The 20,354-nt window shown below is 52.6% G+C and overlaps 1 protein-coding gene across 5 annotated transcripts in view; it reads right to left on the reverse strand.

The window, feature by feature from the left end:
- Nucleotides 1-20,354, reverse strand: part of LOC136016422 (ankyrin repeat and fibronectin type-III domain-containing protein 1-like) — a 231,786-nt gene that overhangs the window by 161,864 nt on the left and 49,568 nt on the right. For all 5 annotated transcript variants that reach the window (XM_065683594.1, XM_065683598.1, XM_065683595.1 and 2 more), the window contains 2 exons: nt 4,253-4,446; nt 1,836-2,053 (listed from right to left, as the gene is read on the reverse strand). In XM_065683594.1, coding sequence (XP_065539666.1) covers nt 1,836-2,053; nt 4,253-4,325 — 291 coding nt within the window. In that variant the 5' untranslated portion in view covers nt 4,326-4,446. The remainder of the gene's footprint in view (nt 1-1,835; nt 2,054-4,252; nt 4,447-20,354) is intronic.

The following is a 20,354-nucleotide window of genomic DNA, read 5'->3' on the forward strand; positions in this document are numbered from 1 at the left end:
AGCAACCTGTTCTTGGAAATAACTTCCCTAGGTCAGCAGGACCTTTAGTCTGAACTTCAAACCCAGGCTCTCCAGCTGGGTGGGAAATACTGGTCCAGCACCAGCCCAAGCCTCAGCTGATGAGCTGCTGGCTCAGCTCCCTGCAGCTCGTAGCCCCAAGCCTCCACTGAAGGGCCCTGCTGATGCCCTTTCCAGGTAGGATGAACCTGTGTTTCTCAGTACGTCTCACAAGGTCCCAGCCCATGGCCAAGCCTACAGCAGCATCTCATAGCTGTTAAAGCAAACCAGAAATGACACAGCAAGAAGAGGGGAAAAAAAAAATCACCCTAAAAAAAATCCTGCTCTGTTTCTAGATGAACAGTCAGCTCCATGGGTTCACCAAGGAAAGCTACAGTTCCCCAAAGCCCTGTGAATCCAAAGGCCAAAGCAAACCACAGACAGCACAGACAGGTGCTGACATGGTGCTGAGCAGCCAGCAGGGTGCCCCATGGGGAAGGGCAGAGCCCAGCTCCCTGCAGGCACCAGGATGGTGCAGAGGGCCCAAGTCCTTCCACATCTTTTGTGCGCATCCCCACTGCAGAAGTGAGGCTGTGGGTGACAGGTCCCACAGAGACACTGAAAGAGGCAAAAACCCCAACATCTCAGTGACCTGCTCACCCTCCCACTGTCCTGGGGGCAGCTTGGGGCTGCAGATCCAGGCTGAAAGACAGATAAAGCAGACCCAGTACCTTACCCCGCAGCAGGACCGCCTCATCTTAAACACCTCCAACATCCTTCAGCCACTCACCGGAAGTCCCATCCCGCTTCTGCTCATGTCCATCCCTGAGGCTCTCACCCGCATCCTGAGCCTGAAGGCAGCATCTCCCACGGAAGCAGTTCACAGGCACCACAGGCAGCTCCCCCAGACTCACCCCCACAGGCACCCACTTCTGCTGCACATGGAAAAGAATCCACACACTGCCAAGGTCAGGTCTGTCCTCCTGCAGTGGGGGTATTTGTCAGCCCATCCCAGCACAGAGAGCCAAAAACCACAGCAGGCAGTAGTGACACAGCCCCAGGGACACCAGAAGCAGCACAAGCCTGTGCAACCTGGTGGGGGATCAGCCTCTCCTCTGGGCTAGAGGAAGGTGAATGACTTTAGAGGCCCAATGCCTCAGCTGGCAGCTGTCAGCAGCACTTTAGGTTCCACGGATGTCTGACCCCATTGTATTGACGATCCCACCCATTGCCAATCAACACCAAGTGCTTTTCAGCACAAGGACACCCGAGCCCTCATTACAACCCCACAGCCAGTAACAGGCAGGAGGAAGGACACCCGAACCCCCATCTCCGGTGTCTCGGGGAAAACAAAAGACAAAGCCGATGAAACATTGATCAGAGCCCCTGCAGCCGCAGTGTAACCCTGCCATGTCCCTGCCACCCTGCCACCAGGACGCCCGGAAGGGCTGAAGCTGCCCAAGGCTGATCTCAGCAACCCAGCCCCTCACTGCACCCATTGGCTGGCCCAGGGCAGACCACTGAACAGACCCAGTTGCTCACATATGTGAGGCAAAGCACGGGAAAATTCACTTCCTACTTCCAACCTCACTCCATCCTTTGGGCAGCAGCACCCAGACACTTGCCCTGCACATCACCCAGTGAGCAATAGCATGGAGAGGGGCTCTGCCACAGGGTAGGCAACCTTGAGCTGCCACCATCTGCTCCACCAGGCTGGAGCAGCCTCTTTATGTGTTGTTTTGGAAATGCTGAGCATAAAAATAGCTCTCTTACATGTTGATGGTTTCAGGAGGATGCGCATGTACAAACGCAGAGGGGGCAGACGCCCCAATACTCACAAACTGCCGCCGTAGCTTGGTCTTGACACGCTCGGCCTTGGTCTCAGCTGGGTGGACAGCATAGCTGAGGGAGCCAAGGTGGTTGTCCACCGACAGACTCTTCCTCATGTAGAAGGAGCGGGTACGGAAGTAGCTGAATGGGGCATCCTCCACCGCTGTGCCAAGCTGGGTGTCCTGGCGGGGGTCCGTACAGTCATCCTCCAGCCGCCAGGCCTCCCCTAGAAGGACATGCCACCACATCAGAGACATGGCCCAGGCCATGTCGTATCCCTCAGTCCACCTGGGGATGCCCAGAGGGCAGCCTGGATCCACCCTGCCCACCCCACACCACCAGCATGCCGTGGGGATGGGTGATGCAGAACTCAGAGGAGGTTTAGGGCACATCCCTGCTGCAAGCTCTGTGTACCCCCTGCACCACCATGTCCAGCCTCATGTCCCCAGTATCCTCCTGGCTGGGATTGGTCAAATACAGTTGAGCACAATGAAGACTTGGCCAGAGGTGAAGCCTCCAGGCACTACTGCAGTTATCATAGAAACCTGGAATGGTTTGAGGTGAAAGGGACCTTAAAACTCATCCAGTTCCAACCCCCTGCCACAGGCAGGGACACCTTCCACTAGACCAGGTTGCTCCAAGCCCCAACCACAACCAACTGCTCCATCTCCTGCCTCTTAACACACACCTCCAAGCTTCCTGAGCTTTTTAGGATGTAAAAACAGGTCACTGTGTGCAGAGTCCTACCAGTGGCTCTGAAGGCACCGAATCAGAATGATCAGAACCAAGAGGACAAGCTGAAAGAGAGGCAGAAAGCTGAAAACCGTGAACAAAGAGGCAACCTAGAGCACAGCACTTGTGGCGCATCCTTTTTTCCTCCCCTACTTTCAATTTAATAAGCTGCTCCTGCTCCTCTCCAAATGTCAACTCATACAACACAGGAACTGCTGTTTGAAAGCTGTGATTATTCAACGTACAAACACATCAATCGGAGCCCAGACCCAGGCTGCTAGCACCAGATTGCATTGCTCCGGGGCCATGCTGGGAATGCCATGACACGGGCACAGATCCCTGGAGCAGAGCCACCCAACATGCAGGAACATCCCACATGGAAGAAGGAACCAGTCTTAGGCCCCCTGCACTCACCTGCGATGGCTCAGCCACCATCCCCTGTCCCCAGCCTCACATTTCTTCACATAGGAACTGCTCCATCACCCTTATCATCCTCATGATAATCATAGACTCATAGAGTTTGGGTTGGAAGGGACCTTAAATCCCATCCAGTTCCAACCCCCTGCCATGGGCAGGGACACCTTCCACCAGACCAGGTTGCTCCAAGCCCCGTCCAACCTGGCCTTGAACACTGCCAGGGATGGGGCAGCCACAGCTTCTCTGGGCACCCTGTGCCAGCGCCTCAGCACCCTCACAGGGAAGAGCTTCTGCCTAAGATCTAAAAATAATGGAGTCTCCTCCAGTTACCTACCCAGAAGTGTTCCCCCTCATGTCTCAAGGAATCACCTATGCCAGCTGCCCACAGGTCTTCCTCCCATCAAAGACCCTCTCTTGCAATTGGCTGTAAGGACAGCAGGGTCTTGCAGCAGCATGGTCCTGCACCACACCCGGAGCACTGCTGTGGCCAGCACAGCAGGACAAGCTCTGGCCATGCCAAGGTCCTTCCCAGGCAGGACATGCGGGAGAATTAGGAACTGAAATACAGGCTGCAAAGCATTGACATCAGTCCAGCTCACAGTGACCTGACCATGAGTAGAGAAGATTTAAAAGAAATCAAAATAAATATACAAGAGTTCTGCTGGAAGGGAGCTGGGTTTTGAGGGTTTATTTAGCACTGGACTATCAGCACCACCTTGCAGCCCTTATCACTGTTTCCGTCCTAATAATCTCTTTCCCCATCAATTTTATGGCCCTGGAGTGATTCTGCTGGCACCAAAAGCACTGAAACACTTTGGCAATCAGCAGGTTTTTGCTAATAAACTTGTTCAGAGCAGCTATCCCGATCCTATTAGTATTTCATCAGGATCAGCACACAAGTAGAAGAACATGAGGATGATCAGGGGGCTGGAGCACCTCCCATACCAGGACACTGAGAAAGCTGGGGCTGTTGCTCAGCCTGGAGACTATGAAAGATGGGGAGGTTGAAGTAACAGGCTCAAAGCCTCAAAGAGAAAAAAATAGCCCAAACCTCACCAGGAACATCTGCTTTTAGAGGAGGATAAACCCCACACAGGCTGGACCTGGATTTATTTCATCATTTCATAGAACCATAGAATCATAGTGAACTAGCTTGGAAAAGACCTTTAAGATCATCAAGACCAACCATTCTCCCAGGAATTTGTGCCCCTGGACAAGCAGGAAAGATTTGCCAGGATTTGGCAGGCAGGGTGGAAGCCCAGCAGAAGCTACTTACCAGCGGAAGGGACCGTGCAGCCTTTCTGGGGGTCAGGGGCTGAGTGCTTCTTGTAGGGCTTCTGTTCTGGCATCTCCTCCCTGTACACAGCGGGGTCGAGGAGGGGAAGTCTGCTCAGGACCGGAGACTGCGGGATGCTGGGCAGCGTCCGGGACTTCCCCAGCAGTGGCCGTTGCAGCTTCCTGTCCAGAGACCTTGAGGGAGAAAACACAGGATACCCCTGTCAGTGGGGTGGCTTCTTCAGGCCAGGAGCCTTCCGTAACACACACACTGCTACCACTGGGCTGAGAGCTTATAGGGCTTCCCAACACCAGACTGCGCCTGCCATCTGAACGCTGGTCCTAAAGGAAAGCCTTTTTCTTTCACCAGTGTATTTTAATCAGGATTTGCATCTTGAGCTGCAAGCCACGATCAGCATGTGAAGCATTCTAGCAGCCATGCCAGCTCAAAACTTAAGAGAGAATCAGGATTAAGCAAGAAAACAACCAGAGGGTTTAAGACTGAAGTGACATGAATTGTCTTGAAGAGAATAAAAACCCCACTTGGCACTGAGCATCATCTGAGACACCAGAATGCTTTTTGTGGTGGAAATCAGGCACCCTGGAGTGCCCGGCGCATGTGCTATGGAAAGGTCTGGTCTATAGCAAGACAGAATCAGGCAGCAGGTACTGCAGAGGTCACAAAGGTGTCATGAAACATGTAGAAACACAAGGACAAGGTCTCTGTGGGGTCAAAACTCAATCAAGTTCGATGATGGGGTGCAAAGGTGACCGAGACACAGAACGTATGAGTAGCATGACCATGAACTGCCACCTTCTCCAAAACCCTAGAGTCTCGCAGTGGGCCATGGCAGCAGGTCCCTTTTTCTTCTGCTTTATCCCACAGCCTCTCTCAAGGGATGATCCTCAGGTGCCATCCTCAGGGATAAGACTGGCCCAGGCCATGCTGCGAAGATTCTGTGACAAATTGGAATGTGATAAAAAGGAACAGATGCCCAGCACTGCTATGGTGTGAGGAGACAGAATCACTGAAGCACGGAACCATTAGGGTTGGGAGGGACCTCTGGAGATCATCCAGTTCAACCCTCTGCCAAAGCAGAGCCACCAGAAGCAGTTTATAGTGGTGGGGTTCGAATGTCTCCAGAGAAGGAGAACTCACAACCCCCCTGGGCAGCCTGTTCCAGTGCTCTGCCACCCTCAGTGGAAAGAAGTTCTTCCTCGTGTTGAGGTGAAACTTGTGCTTTAGTTTATGGGCACTGCTCCTCATCCTGTCGCTGGGCATCACTGAAAAGGGTCTGGCACCATCCTCCTGGCACCTGCCTTTGGGATACTGATCTGCATTGATGAGATCCCCTCTCAGTCTGCTCTTCTCTGGACTGAACAGGCCCAGCTCCCGCAATCTCTGCTTGTAAGAGAGATGCTCCAGACCCCTGATCATCCTTGTGGCCTCCGCTGGACCCTCTCTGGTAGCTCCTTGTCATTCTTGTACTGAGGAGCCCAGCACTAGACAGAGGACTGCAGATGTGGCCTCATCAGGGTCGAGCAGAAAGGGAGGATCACCTCCCTTTGACCTGATGCCACAGTCCCCACCGTGCATCCCTGGAGACAAGACGGGATCACCCAGTGCCAAGAGCTGTATGCTGAGATCACCCCAAAACTGTCCCCTGTCCCCTGCTCCCCAGACCCCACACCAGACCCTGACTCAGCTCCCAGCACACCGTGAGGGGAACTCAGCAGAGTCTCAAGGCTGCTCCCAAATCTCACATTGAATGATGCAAATCCTTCAAATTCCCATCCAAAATTCAATCCTTAGCTGGTTTATGCTCAGTTGTTCTTGTGACAATTTTAACCTTTACCTTAAATAATTATCCTCTCTCTCTGGTATTTGCTCCCATGATTAATTGCTATTACACTTCAGTCACAGCCCCTTCCAGCCTGTGTTTCTTTAGGCTGATTAAGGCAAGTTCTTTCAGCCTCTTCACACAAGATGACCTTCAGTTGTTTCCACAGCCCTCACTTGCCCTTCCTCCAGCTTGGACCAGCATCCTCATCCCATCCCGGAGCATCGCACAGAGACAAGCTCCTGCAGAAAAAGGGTGCTCTGCCTCCCTGCACCTTACAGCACTCAGGTTCATTCCATTTCCACTGCACCAGGCCTCAAGATCACACAGGGAGCACACCATGCAGAAGCTCCTGCCTCTTGGTGGCTGCTTGTCACTGCTCCCTTGATGATGATCGTTTCTCACTCCTATTACAAACGTGACAGCAGCTCCCAGCTGCTGTTGGCATTGGGTGCAATTTCCAGGCAAGCAGCAGCACTCACTGCACCGTGATTCCTGCAGGATGGCACTGCTGGTGCAGCAGGCACATACCAAGGGATGGGCTGGCTACACATGCGTGAAAGGCAGGAGCCACAGCACTGGGAGCAGGGCACTCCCTGTGCCTACCTGGGGGCCTTCCACTCAGACCATGAAAGACACATCCATCAGAGCAGGGATAGGGAGCACATTCAGCGTGTAGGTTCAGAAATGCATTAATTGCTGTATTAATTGCATTCACCCTTGTTTACAGGCAATCATGGAATCACAGAATCCCAGACTGGTTTAGGTTGGAAGGAACCTTAAAGCTCATCCAGTCACAACCCCCTGCCATGAGCAGGGACACCTTCCACCAGACCAGGTTGCTCCAAGCCCCTGTGTCCAACCTGGCCTTGAACACTGCCAGGGATGGGGCAGCCACAGCTTCTCTGGGCACCCTGTGCCAGCGCCTCAGCACCCTCACAGGGAAGAGCTTCTGCCTAAGAGCTCATCTCAGTCTCCCCTCTGTCAGGTTAAAGCCATTCCCCCTTGTCCTGTCCCTACAGGCCCTTGCCCAAAGCCCCTCTCCAGGTTTCTTGTAGCCCCTTTAGGCACTGGAGCTGCTCTAAGGTCTCCCCTTAAGGAGCCTTCTCTTCTCCAGGCTGAACCAGCCCAGCTCTCTCAGACAGTTGATGATATGATGCTGCTCTGCCCCACACAGCTGTCACTGAGCACTGCGGGGACAGGGGCAGCTCTGCCCTAGCCCTGGAGAGGCACTGTTGCAGCTGCACCAAGCACAGAACCATCCTGTCCACTCCAGGCACCATGCCTCACTTGCATTGACATGAAAACAAGCTATGCCAGGAGATACAAAGCCAGAATTAGCATCCGGAGTTGTTTCTATTTCAGTACAACGTATGTATCTCCCATTGTAACATATTTCACTGGCACAAGACAACAGGGCTGTAACTTAACACATCACTGTGCTGCATAAATGATTCCTGGGCTCTGCCAGCATTCAAAACCTTCCTTTTTTTCTTGCACATAAATCACAGCTCTTTTAAAGGCACCTGGGTACAGCACCATCACCCGCAGAACAGCATTAGCATTTTAAGCACTAACATCCCCTTGTGCCTACAGTGCCACTCACACAAATCTAATGGGGGCAAAGAGGGAAGAATTCTCACCCTCTAACAAGCAACAACTTTAACGTTGCAAACCTGCAGACAATGATTTATTAAAGAAAGAGAAAAGCAACTAGAAACCTGTTTATATCTGAAATCTGAACTTGGATTCCCAAGCACGCTCCATGTATGTGGATCTACCACCTCGTGTGTCCTCAGCCAGCAGCTATATACTACCTCCTTGGGTGGGATGGGAAGGAGGATCAGAAACAGGTAAATCATGTGGGTTGAGGTAAGAGCAGATTAATAATTTCTAGAGTGGTTTAGGCTGGAAGAGACCTTAAAGCTCACCCAGTTCCAACCCCCTGCCATGGGCAGGGACACCTTCCACTAGACCAGGTTGCTCCAAGCCCCATCCAACCTGGCCTTGAACACTGCCAGGGATGGGGCAGCCACAGCTTCTCTGGGCACCCTGTGCCAGCGCCTCAGCACCCTCATAATTGAAATAAAATGAAATATTATTATAACAAAAATGAAAAGGGAGATAACAAAAAGAGAGAAAAAAATCCAGGAAAACCCAAGTGATGCTCAATACAATTGCTCACCACTCACTGACCAGTGCTCATTCCTGAGCAGCAAACGGTCCCTTCCAGGCAACTCCCTCCAGTTTATAACTCAAGCCTCATGCTCTATGGTATGGAATACCCCTTCAGCTAGTTTGGGTCAGGTGTCCTGTCTCTGCTTCCTCTCAGCTTCTTGTACACAACCCCACACACACACCATCTCACTGGCAGAGCATGAGAAGTCCTTGATCAGGGTAACAATGCTTAGCGACTTAAACCATCAGTGTGTTCTCGGTATCATTCTCAGAATAAAGCCAAAACACAGCACTGCACCAGCTACTAGGAAGAGAATAACTCTATCCCAGCTGATACTAGGACACCAAGCACAACTCCAGAGGCCTCAGCAGCCACTGTCTGCTGGAACTTGATATCACCAGGAAGTCATGTTGCATCCATGTATACTTCCCAAGCAGGCTCCACAGCTACGTCTGATGAAGGATGCCACATCCCATTACTAAAGATCCCTGATGGAGTGTAAAGCTCTATTAGAAAAGCCATAATCAATGCTGTTGCAGCCTACATTTAGCTGCCATTTGGCATTTTGGTAGAAAGGAGAGCACATAATCAAGTCTTGACACAGGGGAAAAAAACTTTCTGGCTGCCTGTGAGAGCTCAGGCAGGAGCCCAGTGACAGCTCCATCACCCCCAGTCGGCAGTCAGATGAGGAAGTGTGAGATGAGTCCCCAGGGCCCGGCCTCCTGCCGGCAGCCCTGGGACAGTCGCCGGACACAAGCCAACCCAGCTGAGTGCTCCAGCATCCCCCACCAGAGCCTGACACCCCGTGCAGCTTCCCAAGCTTTCAGTGAGGCCAACAGGCTAACCAACAAAGCCACTGCGACAAAAAAAAAAAGGTAAAAATGATGATCTTTAAGGTCCCTTCCAACCCAAACCATTCTACGATGCTATGAGAAGAGAGGCAGAACACATCACAAAAGATGTGCTGTGTCCAAAGCCTTCCCCATGGTGATGTCCTTACCCAGCTTCTCCATCACCCCAGCGGAAGCGAGGGGAAGGGCTGAGCAGAGATGAAAGCAAGGGAGGGATAGAGGGAAAGTTTATGAAAGTTGAAATGGGTCCAGAGGACACCACGGAGATGCTGCAAGGGCTGGAGCAGCTCTGCTCTGGAGCCAGGCTGAGAGAGCTGGGCTGGTTCAGCCTGGAGAAGAGAAGGCTCCTTAAGGGGAGACTTTAGAGCAGCTCCAGTGCCTAAAGGGGCTACAAGAAAGCTGGAGAGGGGCTTTGGGCAAGGGCCTGTAGGGACAGGCCAAGGGGGAATGGCTTTAACCTGACAGAGGGGAGACTGAGATGAGCTCTTAGGCAGAAGCTCTTCCCTGTGAGGGTGCTGAGGCGCTGGCACAGGGTGCCCAGAGAAGCTGTGGCTGCCCCATCCCTGGCAGTTCAAGGCCAGGCTGGACGGGGCTTGGAGCAACCTGGTCTGGTGGAAGGTGTCCCTGCCCATGGCAGGGGGTTGGAACTGGATGACCTTTAAGTTTCCTTCCAACCTAAACCAGTCTGGGATTCTGTGATTAAACCAGGGAAAGCCAAATCCTGCATGCCTCCTTCAAGCAACTGCACACACCCCCTCAGGTTGTGCTTCCCCTCATTTCAATGTGGGAGAAGCTGCTCCCCAGGGCACTTCCCAGCCCAGTCTAGAGAGGATGGTGTCTGCAGCTTATCCAGGGGAAGGACAGAGTCACTACACCAGCTACAGCAGAAACCCAGCAACACAAGAGAGACAGCAAGCAGCAAGGGAAAAACAATCCTAAACCCACTACTCCAGTGACCCAAAAATTACCGCAATAAACCTCACTACAATTTCCCAAGTATCTGAGCAGGAAGACCTCCTGCACATGCCTTGGAAATGCCTGAGGATGCTGACTCCCCACAAATGTCCCCTTCCTGGGAGAAGGAAAGCCCTCACCCTGCCACAGCATTCAATCAGCTCTCAAGAGAAAGCCAGGTGCACCCTGCACTAGTCCAGTTCCCCTCTCACCCATTTTCCCAGAGCCAGGCTGCTCATGGAAAATGGGAAGGAGAAAAGGTTAAGGCAGAAAGCAATGGGGAAAAGGGAGTGGCAGAGCAGCAGGGTCCCTGCCTGCTGCTCCAGAGCTGGGGACTGGTGCCAGCCACATGCCCTGATATGAGGCCATTTCCAAGCTCAGAAGGCAACAATGTGTGTCCCAAAGGACTCACAGCTCCGAAAAGCAAATAACGATTCAGAAAAAGATGGAGATGCCAAATGGCTGCTCCTCCTGCAGAACATTTCACAGGGAATTTTGGGGGCTCCTCTATACCGCCAGTCAACTAGTTCACTACATCAGCCAAGCAAAGGAAGATCCTAATGCTGAAGGTTTGGGGAAGAACAGCTAAATGAGGTACTGGGAGTAGCCCAGGACTGGCAGAGGATGGCAGGGATAGGGGCAGGAGAGCCAAGTTATTGCAGAGGGACACCACTCCCGGATCTTCCCTCTAAGACGTGGCTTAGCCGGTTCCTTCAAGGAGGTGTAACTTAGCAACCTGACCTTAAAAACTCCACAAAGGTTTCTGATGGATTCAGGAAAATGAGAGATGCTGCAATCCAGGAGGAGCAATTCCCCACCACAACCTGCTCCTGGGCTGGGGCGAGCACAAACATGCCTCTGGCTGGGGAGGAGGGCGAAGGTGCTGTGTGCCTCCCCCTCCACATGGCCTCCTAGCACCAGTGATGCTGCAAAAGGTAAAACAACAAACAAAGCACCATATCAATCCCTTGAAACAGCTGCAGAGACCAAGCTGAGGGCAAGGTAACTGGCACAGGGGATGACATGTATCCCAAAGAGCTCAGAGCCCTCCAGAAAAGGTGGAGAAGCAAGGGCAGGGTGACCATGTCACTGCCATCCCTGTAGAGCTTCACCCCACTTTGAATGCATGCCCTGGGCAGGGGCAGAGCCTACTTCTACAGGAAGCAGAGCTGGATCATGGACACCCTAAAGTCCATGCATGAAGCAAGGCAGGGCTGTGCCTCAGCACCCCAGGTGTGAATACTGCTGCTGGAGAACATGCACCATGGGGAAGCTCTGGAGGCAACAACACAAGAGGGATGTGGAGCTGTTGGAGTGAGTCCAGAAGAGGCCATGGAGATGCTGCAAGGGCTGGAGCAGCTCTGCTCTGGAGCCAGGCTGAGAGAGCTGGGCTGGTTCAGCCTGGAGAAGAGAAGGCTCCTTAAGGGGAGACCTTAGAGCAGCTCCAGTGCCTAAAGGGGCTACAAGAAAGCTGGAGAGGGGCTTTGGACAAGGGCCTGTAGGGACAGGCCAAGGGGGAATGGCTTTAACCTGACAGAGGGGAGATTGAGATGAGCTCTTAGGCAGAAGCTCTTTCCTGTGAGGGTGCTGAGGCGCTGGCACAGGGTGCCCAGAGAAGCTGCGGCTGCCCCATCCCTGGCAGTGTTCAAGGCCAGGTTGGACGGGGCTTGGAGCAACCTGGTCTAGTGGAAGGTGTCCCTGTGCATGGCAGGGGGTTAAGCTTTAAGCTTTAAGGTCCCTTCCAACCCAAATCTGTCTCTGGATGATTTCAAGAGCAGTGATTTGTACAATGCTCTCCTTCATCCCCATCCAGACAGCGGCAGGAGACAAGAGAACTAGTTTCTGCAGAGGGGTTTTGCAGGAAAAGGAAGCAGCAGGAGAGGTGAAGCAGAGCGGCTGCAAGTGCCTTAGAAGCTGTTTCCGGACAGAAGCACATGGCAACAACAGCAGCAGCCTCCAGATGCAGTTCAGTGTGGTCCAAAGCCCAAAGCAGCAGCAGGGCCCCAGAGAGGGTAGGGGGTGAAGTGTGTGGGGGTCATTCTGCAGTGGGGAAGCCTAGAGAAGGACCCTGAGAGGAAGTGAAACAATCAGCTAAAACAGAGTGGCCTTAAAAACTAAAGGCCAAGGATTTAGGAATCGTGGAGCCTTCACAGGGCACCCGTGTGTGTTCAAGCCACCATCATTTGCTCTGGAAGCCTCATCAACTGTCAGCAAATGCCTAAGTCACCAGTACTTTTCCAGTGCCCCTGTGAATTGCAGAAGTCAGAGAAAATCACTGAGAAATCTTCCCTTCACATTCAGAAAACACCCAAACAGGAAACCTGTTCTTGCTGGCAGGTGTCCGCATCAGAGTTAAGTTCCCAGCAGCCAACAAAGAGCCACACCGGTTCTCATCACACAGGCACTGAGGGGTGACAATCACCACCTCCTTGCAGCAGGACCTTCCCCATCTATCAGAGCCACATTTCTAGCAGAAGAGATGAGCAGCCGAGCCCATCCGCGTCATCTGGGAGCAGAGAGGAGGCAGGAGCATCCCCTCCTGCTGTGGCACAGGGCACAGCAGTACCCCTGAGCAGGAGGGGTTCCGCTGTGTCGCATCTCTCTCTTCCTAATTCAAGCCAAGCTTCCACAAAACTGTCTTCCTGCTGTTAAAAGGTAACAGGGGCTGAAGAGTGGAGGATGACAGCTGAAAACAGAGAGTCTTTTATCTGGCTGTGGAACACTTTCAAAGCAAAACAAAACCCAAAACAGCATTCAGCTTGCAAGTCCAGAAAAGCAAAGCAGAAAAATAAACCCAAAGCATGTGAAGCTATAAAAATACCTTCCCAGGCTCAGCTGAGAGCGGGTAAATAGCATGATTTCCACCAGCTGGGTTGCAAAAGCTTCCTCTCCTGCCACCTCTCTGGCTTGAAGGGCATCCCTCCAACAGGGACCATCACCTGAGCACTGGACAAAACACTGCCACTGAGACCATCTTCGAAAGGATGCTGCTGCTCCTGACAAACACAGGACAGATGCTTCAGGCATGAGTTCTACAGCACAGGAAACACAAAGACACTCCAGCCAGTGCTGGGGCTGCTCGGCTTGTTTTAAATCCTATTGTTTCTGCAGCACGACCAGGTTTTCCAGCCCTTGAGGCTGACAATGGCAAAGCTGGCTTATCTCTGTCTATTAACCCCTGGCAAAAATCATTATTTCATATGTTTTGGTCAAAAAACATATTTGTAGTCATAGGCTTGACCAGCATAGTGCTGTTTTAAACCATCCTGTGCATCCAGAGCTTTAGGCCGGTTCTCATTTTCCTCTGAAGAAGCAGCAGCACAAGAGGAAGGTTGCCACTGTGGTCAAATGGACAGCAAGCCTGTGCAACAAGACTGATCTTTATGCTCCCAGTTTGGATGCTGGAGAGAGACTCTTCATCAGGGACTGTGGTGACAGGACAAGGGGTAGTGGGTTCAAACTGAAACAGGGGAGATTTAGGCTGTATATAAGGAAGAAGCTCTTCCCTGTGAGGGTGCTGAGGCACTGGCACAGGGTGCCCAGAGAAGCTGTGGCTGCCCCATCCCTGGCAGTGTTCAAGGCCAGGTTGGACACAGGGGCTTGGAGCAACCTGGTCTGGTGGAAGGTGTCCTTGCATGTGGCAGTGGGTTGGAACTGGGTGAGCTTTGAGGTCCCTTCTAACCTGAACCATTCCATGATTCTGTGATGATACTAATGTGTCACAGAAACATCCCTAAAAGAAGTGGCTTTTGGTGAAGGGATAATGGATGCTGCAAGGAGCAGGAAGCAGAGCTGGGAGTAGAGCTGGGAGTGAAGACCTCCCTCAGGAGCTACTGCCTTCCCAGGATGGGGGCTAATGGGTGGGCTGAGGGTCCATCCTATAGACTCACAGACTGGTTTGGGCTGGAACAAACCTTAAAGCTCATCCAGTTCCAACCCCCTGCCCCAGGCAGGGACACCTTCCACTAGAGCAGCTTGCTCCAAGCAAAAGGGCTTTGCCCATGGGTCTGCCGCAGGTGGGCAGCGAGGGCGGAGGCTGCTGCCACAGCAGGCTCACCAGGAGCTGCTTATTCCCACCTGCATTCTTCCCATCAAAAAATGCACACTAAAAATATGTTGCACAAATTGGTATAATTGCCAACTATTCCTACTGTAGAAAACACAGATTTTTGAGGGGAAAAAGATACTTATTAAACTATTATCTTTGCATTTGAACTGCTCTGAACAGAAGTCTCCTGTTTTTTCTTTCCTCTTTGAAATTTCTCTTCCTGGATCCACAAAAAGCCTCCTCTGTCAAGCCATCCCCCCCTCTCCTTGCTCTCCAACTCTTCAGAACACCCATCTCAGCCCACCTCTGGTAGGAGAGCATCACCCAGATGCTCTCCCAGGAGCGGCCAACTCCCCAGCAAGGGCTTTGGAGGAGGTAACCCACCCAAACATCCTCACAGGAGGGTGCCATTGCTGCTCTGTCTTCCATTTCCCACTCTCACATAGTGGCCAGATCAGGGCTGGTCACTTTTAGAAGGTCCTTCAGCATCCAAGGTCAGCTAGAGGATGGGTCCTCCAGGGTGATGGATGGATGACACTGTTTGCTCAGACCCCTCCAAATCTTGATGGCATCACTTCCCTGCTCCCCAGAGCTCTCCGCACTGCCCTGTGGCACTCCCGTGCTCCACCACCACCATCTTCATGGAATCCCTATGTCCCGTTCAGCTCAACATCTCCCTGAGGCACAGGAGGTCACAAAGCCCCTTCCCTTCCCCTCCACAGGTAAGTGATGCCGATGTAGGTACCTTGATGGCTGTCAGGAGGGAGCCACCCCCACCCCCCCATCGCTCCCCTGGGCCTGGCAGGGTCCCTCCAACCCCACTCCCTGCTGCATTTGCTGCATGGTGCCCTACACCTAAGGCTGAGTAGGGCACCCAGGGACAATCTCTGTTCAGAAACCTTCCCCCTGCCAGCCACCACATTTAGTAGAAGCTGTTACATTCACATCTGCTGTCTGAACTCACTTCCTTCCACCTCCTCGTGCGCAATTCCCAGTGTGTATTGCTGGGGCTTCTGTTTCCTACCTGTGCACCCACCCAGCAGTGACTCAGTGCCAAAACACCGGGGGAAGGAGGAATCAAACTGTCTTTCTAGCAACTGTGATTCACAGGCCAAGGCTTCCTGCTGAAGGAGATGTTTGCTGAAGTCATGCTACAGACGTAATTCTCCTTAATACCAGTATAACTCCCCCCTCCTCCTGCTACCCCATCCAACTACTGTTCCAAAATAAAGGATGACAATCCATTACTTTCTGCCTAATCCAGGCAAAGATTAACTTCAGCTTGTGCAGAAAATAGCTCCCAACCTCCTCACCCATTCCAAAGATTAGCTCTAAAAGGAGGCCAGAAGCAAAGCATGAAGGAAGAACATGGGGTGGCAGACACATCCTGTGGCTTTCAATAAAAAAAGGCCCCAAACCCCAAAAAGACAACAAGAAGAGCTCAGACGTGCCTTTCCCGCCTGCCAGTTGCAGGAAGTGTGATTTTCCCAGCCAGCTCCAACACATGCAGACAATTCCATGGGAAAGATAGAATCCCAGACTGGTTTGAGTTGGAAGGGACCTTAAAGCTCATCCAGTTCCAATCCCCTGCCACAGGCAGGGACACCTTCCACCAGACCAGGTTGCTCCAAGCCCCGGCCAACCTGGCCTTGAACACTGCCAGGGATGGGGCAGCCACAGCTTCTCTGGGCACCCTGTGCCAGCGCCTCAGCACCCTCACAGGGAAGAGCTTCTGCCTAAGAGCTCATCTCAGTCTCCCCTCTGGCAGGTTAAAGCCATTCCCCCTTGGCCTGTCCCTACAGGCCCTTGTCCAAAGCCCCTCTCCAGGTTTCTTGTAGCCCCTTTAGGCACTGGAGCTGCTCTAAGGTCTCCCCTTAAGGAGCCTTCTCTTCTCCAGGCTGAACCAGCCCAGCTCTCTCAGCCTGGCTCCAGAGCAGAGCTGCTCCAGCCCTTGCAGCATCTCTGTGGCCTCCTCTGGACTCACTCCAACAGCTCCACGTCCCTTCTCGTGCTGTTGCCCCAGAGCTGGATGCAGGACTGCAGGGGGATCTCCCTGGACCACAATAGAGGGGAGAATCCTCCCCTGACCTGCTGTTCATGCTGCCTACAGCCACAAGAGCAGGTTTTTGAGGAGCACCAAGCAGCAGAGATGACCAGAAGCAAGGCATCACTGGCTCCATCCACATCACTTCCCCTGCAAAGCTGCTGGTGCCCAGCACCACGACCATGCAAGAGAGGATGGAGGCAGCAGCCCCCACTGACAGCAGGGCTGTGGACAGGGTATTGGGTGCTGGAACTGGGAACACACCCAGGTGTCCCCAGTGCACAGGAACCCTCATGGAGAACCAGGATCTGCTGAAATGCCCCTTGTAATGACAGACTTAACCGGGAGGGAGATTTCTTTTCCATGCTGCTCCCCTTTCTGGTAGATCACAGCCACACTGATGCAAACAACTGGGGAGAGCAAAGCCAAAAAGCCTCTTGAGGTTTCAACATACAAAGCCCAGGCAGTTTAATCAAGCAAGAAAAGCTAAATGTCATTTCCTCCCATGGCACTGCCACTCTGCTCACAAACACAACCCTTTACATCTGATGGCTTGTCATCTTGGTGACACACCAGGGATGCAGCTCACAGCCCCGGGGAAAGCTGACGCAGCGCAGAGGGGAGGAAGGCTCAGGCCACCACCGAGGGTGAGAGAGGCAGCTCAAAATGCAAGAGCTCCTGAAGCTGCTTCTCACATTCCTGCCCAGCCATGCAAAGGGAACCACTAAGTTGTGCAGGTGCCGAGTGTCCTGTCACAGTTAACAGGAACAACAAACAGACAGTGCTGCTGCAACACAGCCGTGGTCTGAGTCACTCGTACTGAATTTAGGACTCAGTCTCCAGCTCAGCCTGGGCACAGCACAGAGCACATCCACCAAGCAGCCATGGACATCATTTATTCCTTTTAAATAGGTTACAATGATCTGTGGCAGCAAAACTGCCAGTCCAGCCACCCACATGCTTCCCTGCTGGCCTCTCAGCAGGGAGGAAGGTGTCAGTTCTGGGCAGTTTGAAATACAAGTGCCACCAACACCTTGTTGAACAGTCTCAGGTGGAAACTTCTCAACCCAAAACATTTCCAAGTTCCTTCCTTGTTTTCTCTTTTAAAATACGCAGGTACCATCTCATATTGGTGTGTCATTTGGAAGCAGGAAGGTTTTGTTCAAAACATGTCCAAACCAAAGAGTAAAGTCAGTCAAACTAACATCCATGCACAAGACCCTCAGTGCCCCTCAGGGGGGAACTTTTACCTTGTGTGAAAAGCCTCTCACCCAGCTCAAGCAGCAGGATACAGCACCTGGGGAAAATGGTCCACACACACTTGCTGTAGGTGGGTGCACAAGATGCCCTCAGTCATGCAGCAAGGCTTCCCTTAGCTCTACACACCCCAGCTGGCTTCTTGCTCCATCCTACCAGCTCTCAACACTTCCAAGCATTTAAAACAGCCAGCACCAGTTAAAACCCCCCAGACTGGGACTTGGAAGAGGTGGGCTGAACCCCCAGTGCCATGTCCAACAGGATGCCAGGTAACTCGGTGCCACTGCAACACAGTGGGATGATGCACAAGACAGGCGTGCTCCGACGGTGGGGCTGTTGAAAGGCCATGCTCTAAGGCAGGAGTGGTAGACACGCTGCCAGTTTTCATCTGCCTCACAGACAAACTCACACAGATTTTATTCCTTCAGTGCCTTTTTCCAGCCCCAAAACTTGCCAGTTCTTTCTCTTCCCTATCACAACCGTGCGATGGAACGCAGACGTGCTGCCAGAGCTGAAGAGAGATATTTAAACACCCAAAAACAACTAAGCCAAACCCTGCCAGGAGAACACTGCCCACCACCCCTCCCCACTCACCCACCTCGAAGCCCATCCACTTACACAGCAAGGAACATGGATCAGGAAATCAGGGTAGGACATACCCGCAAAGGAGGGGAGGTTACAGCTCCCCAGTGCAAAGAGCTTCCTACAAGCCCCAGTATGGGCTCCAACAGCAGCAGGGACAGCAGGACCCACCTCTGCTCCTTCTATGAGTGCAAATCAGGAGCATGACCCAGAGATTATCTAATGGCATGGGCAGAACAGGCCAGGCAAGTTGGAATTTTTATGGAATTTTTAGATAATTTAACACCCTGCAGCTAACTCTGCTTGCCCACTCCCTGGTTCAGCACAAGCCAAGCACCTCTCCTCCCCATTTCCCAAGCTTAGCTTCCCTGGGATTCATGGCAGGTTGCTCCACTGCCTCCACCCAAGCCAGGGAAAAGCTCCTCCCCTGCAACTGGACTCTCTATGCTTTTCACCCCCCAAACTGTTGAGGGTCTTCAGTTCTGCTGCTTCCAATGCTGAAGGTCCCCCCAAGGAGAAGGACACAAGATCCAAAATCAGCCACAAATCTCTCCTTCCTCTCCCCCCACCCTGAAGATCTCATTTTCCATAACTAGGCAGTGATCTCCAGATGAGCACATCAAACCCCTTCTGTTGGGACCGCATGCGACTCTGGGGACCACGGACCTATCATAGAATGGTTTGGGCTGGAAGGAACCTTAAAGCTCATCCAGTTCCAACCCCCTGCCATGGGCAGGGACACCTTCCACTAGACCAGGTTGCTCCAAGCCCCAGCCAACCTGGCCTTGAACACTGCCAGGGATGGGGCAGCCACAGCTTCTCGGGGCAACCTGTTCCAGAGCCTCAGCACCCTCACAGGGAAGAATCAAAGGAATGTGCATCAACCTCCTGAAGCCAAGTGAGGAGATCTATCCTAAAACAGTACTGGGCCAAGAGAGAAAGCCAGTATATCAAACAGCCTCTGAGTCCCTGCCTAGAGGACAAGATACTTCCCAAAAGTATTTCCCTGTACAGTATTTGGGATTTCTAATGATGTGTCATTTGCCTTAGAACCATAAAATGGTTTGGGTTGGAAAGGATCTTAAGATCAGCTAATTCCAACCTCCTGCCATGGGGAGGCTGTCACTGCTGCAGGTCGCAGCTCCCTGAGGGAAGGACCGGTGTTCTCAGGGAGCGGCGTGCTGCCAGCACTGCATTCAGGCTGAGACCAACCCCAAGAAGCTCCCTGAGAAGTTCTCCAAGAATCATGAACTCTGTCAGTGACACTGGATCCTGATCTTCCAGCAGCACTGCGAGCCCCTGGCCCTTGGCCAGCATCTGCCAGGCTTGCTGGATGCTAAGCAGCCTTGGCTGAGGACAGCAGCCGGGAGAGGTGCCAGCAGACTCCTGAACACTTCCAACAACCTCCCCCAGCCCACTCCCAGCGGAGCACCACTGGTCTCCCAGCCCAGTTACAAGACAACAGCCTTCCCCCATGTTCTGATCCACTCTCAAAAGCTGCAGGAACCCAGAATTGGCTGCCCAGACCTTCCAGTTTTAAAATAACTCACTAGATGAGCTGTTCTGTAGAACCTGACTTTTCCCCTCATTACCCCTCATGTCAGAAGCAGATCCTCTTTACAAACACACAGAGAGCTGGGCACAAGCACCTGGAGGCTGACACCATAAGATAACACAAAGAACAAGCCCCAAGAACCACATACAGGCCCTCCTGTCTTTGCCCCCAGGCACCTTCATCCAGTGCTGCAGAGAAAACCCCACTATCCCGCACAAAGCCATGCGGCTCCAAAGCCAGTCAAGCCAATTGTCTGGTTCATCCCTCAATGCTTCTATCAGACTGGAAAAAGTTACTGCAAATAAACCATAGACTGGTTTGAGCTGGAGGAACCTTAAAGCTCATCCAGTTCCAACCACCAGGTTGCTAGATCAGGTTGCTCCAAGCCCCATCCAACCTGGCCTTGAGCACTGCCAAAGATGGGGCAGCCACAGCTTCTCTGGGCACCCTGTGCCAATCCCTGGCCGGTGTGTTTACACTCCATCCCCACACGCTACAAGCTGCATGCTGGGGACACTCTGATCCCCAGCATGTCACACTTGGAGCCTCTCAACCCCTGGAGATCTGACTGTCCAACTGATTCAAGAACGTGAGACAAACATGCCGTGCTACTGCTCTTCCATGTACAAGTTTGAGCCCTCAATTCCCAAATCCACCTTGCGCACATTGCTCTGTCTGGAGGTGTAGTCTGAAAACGCAGGCAGATTACTTAAGAGCATAACTACACACCTGCTAATGTCTGTGAGGTCTCCCAAGAACACATGGGACCACTATATTTAGAATTTAATAACT

Source organism: Lathamus discolor, chromosome 6 (genome assembly GCF_037157495.1).
Source record: "Lathamus discolor isolate bLatDis1 chromosome 6, bLatDis1.hap1, whole genome shotgun sequence".
NCBI classification, from domain to species: domain Eukaryota; kingdom Metazoa; phylum Chordata; class Aves; order Psittaciformes; family Psittacidae; genus Lathamus; species Lathamus discolor.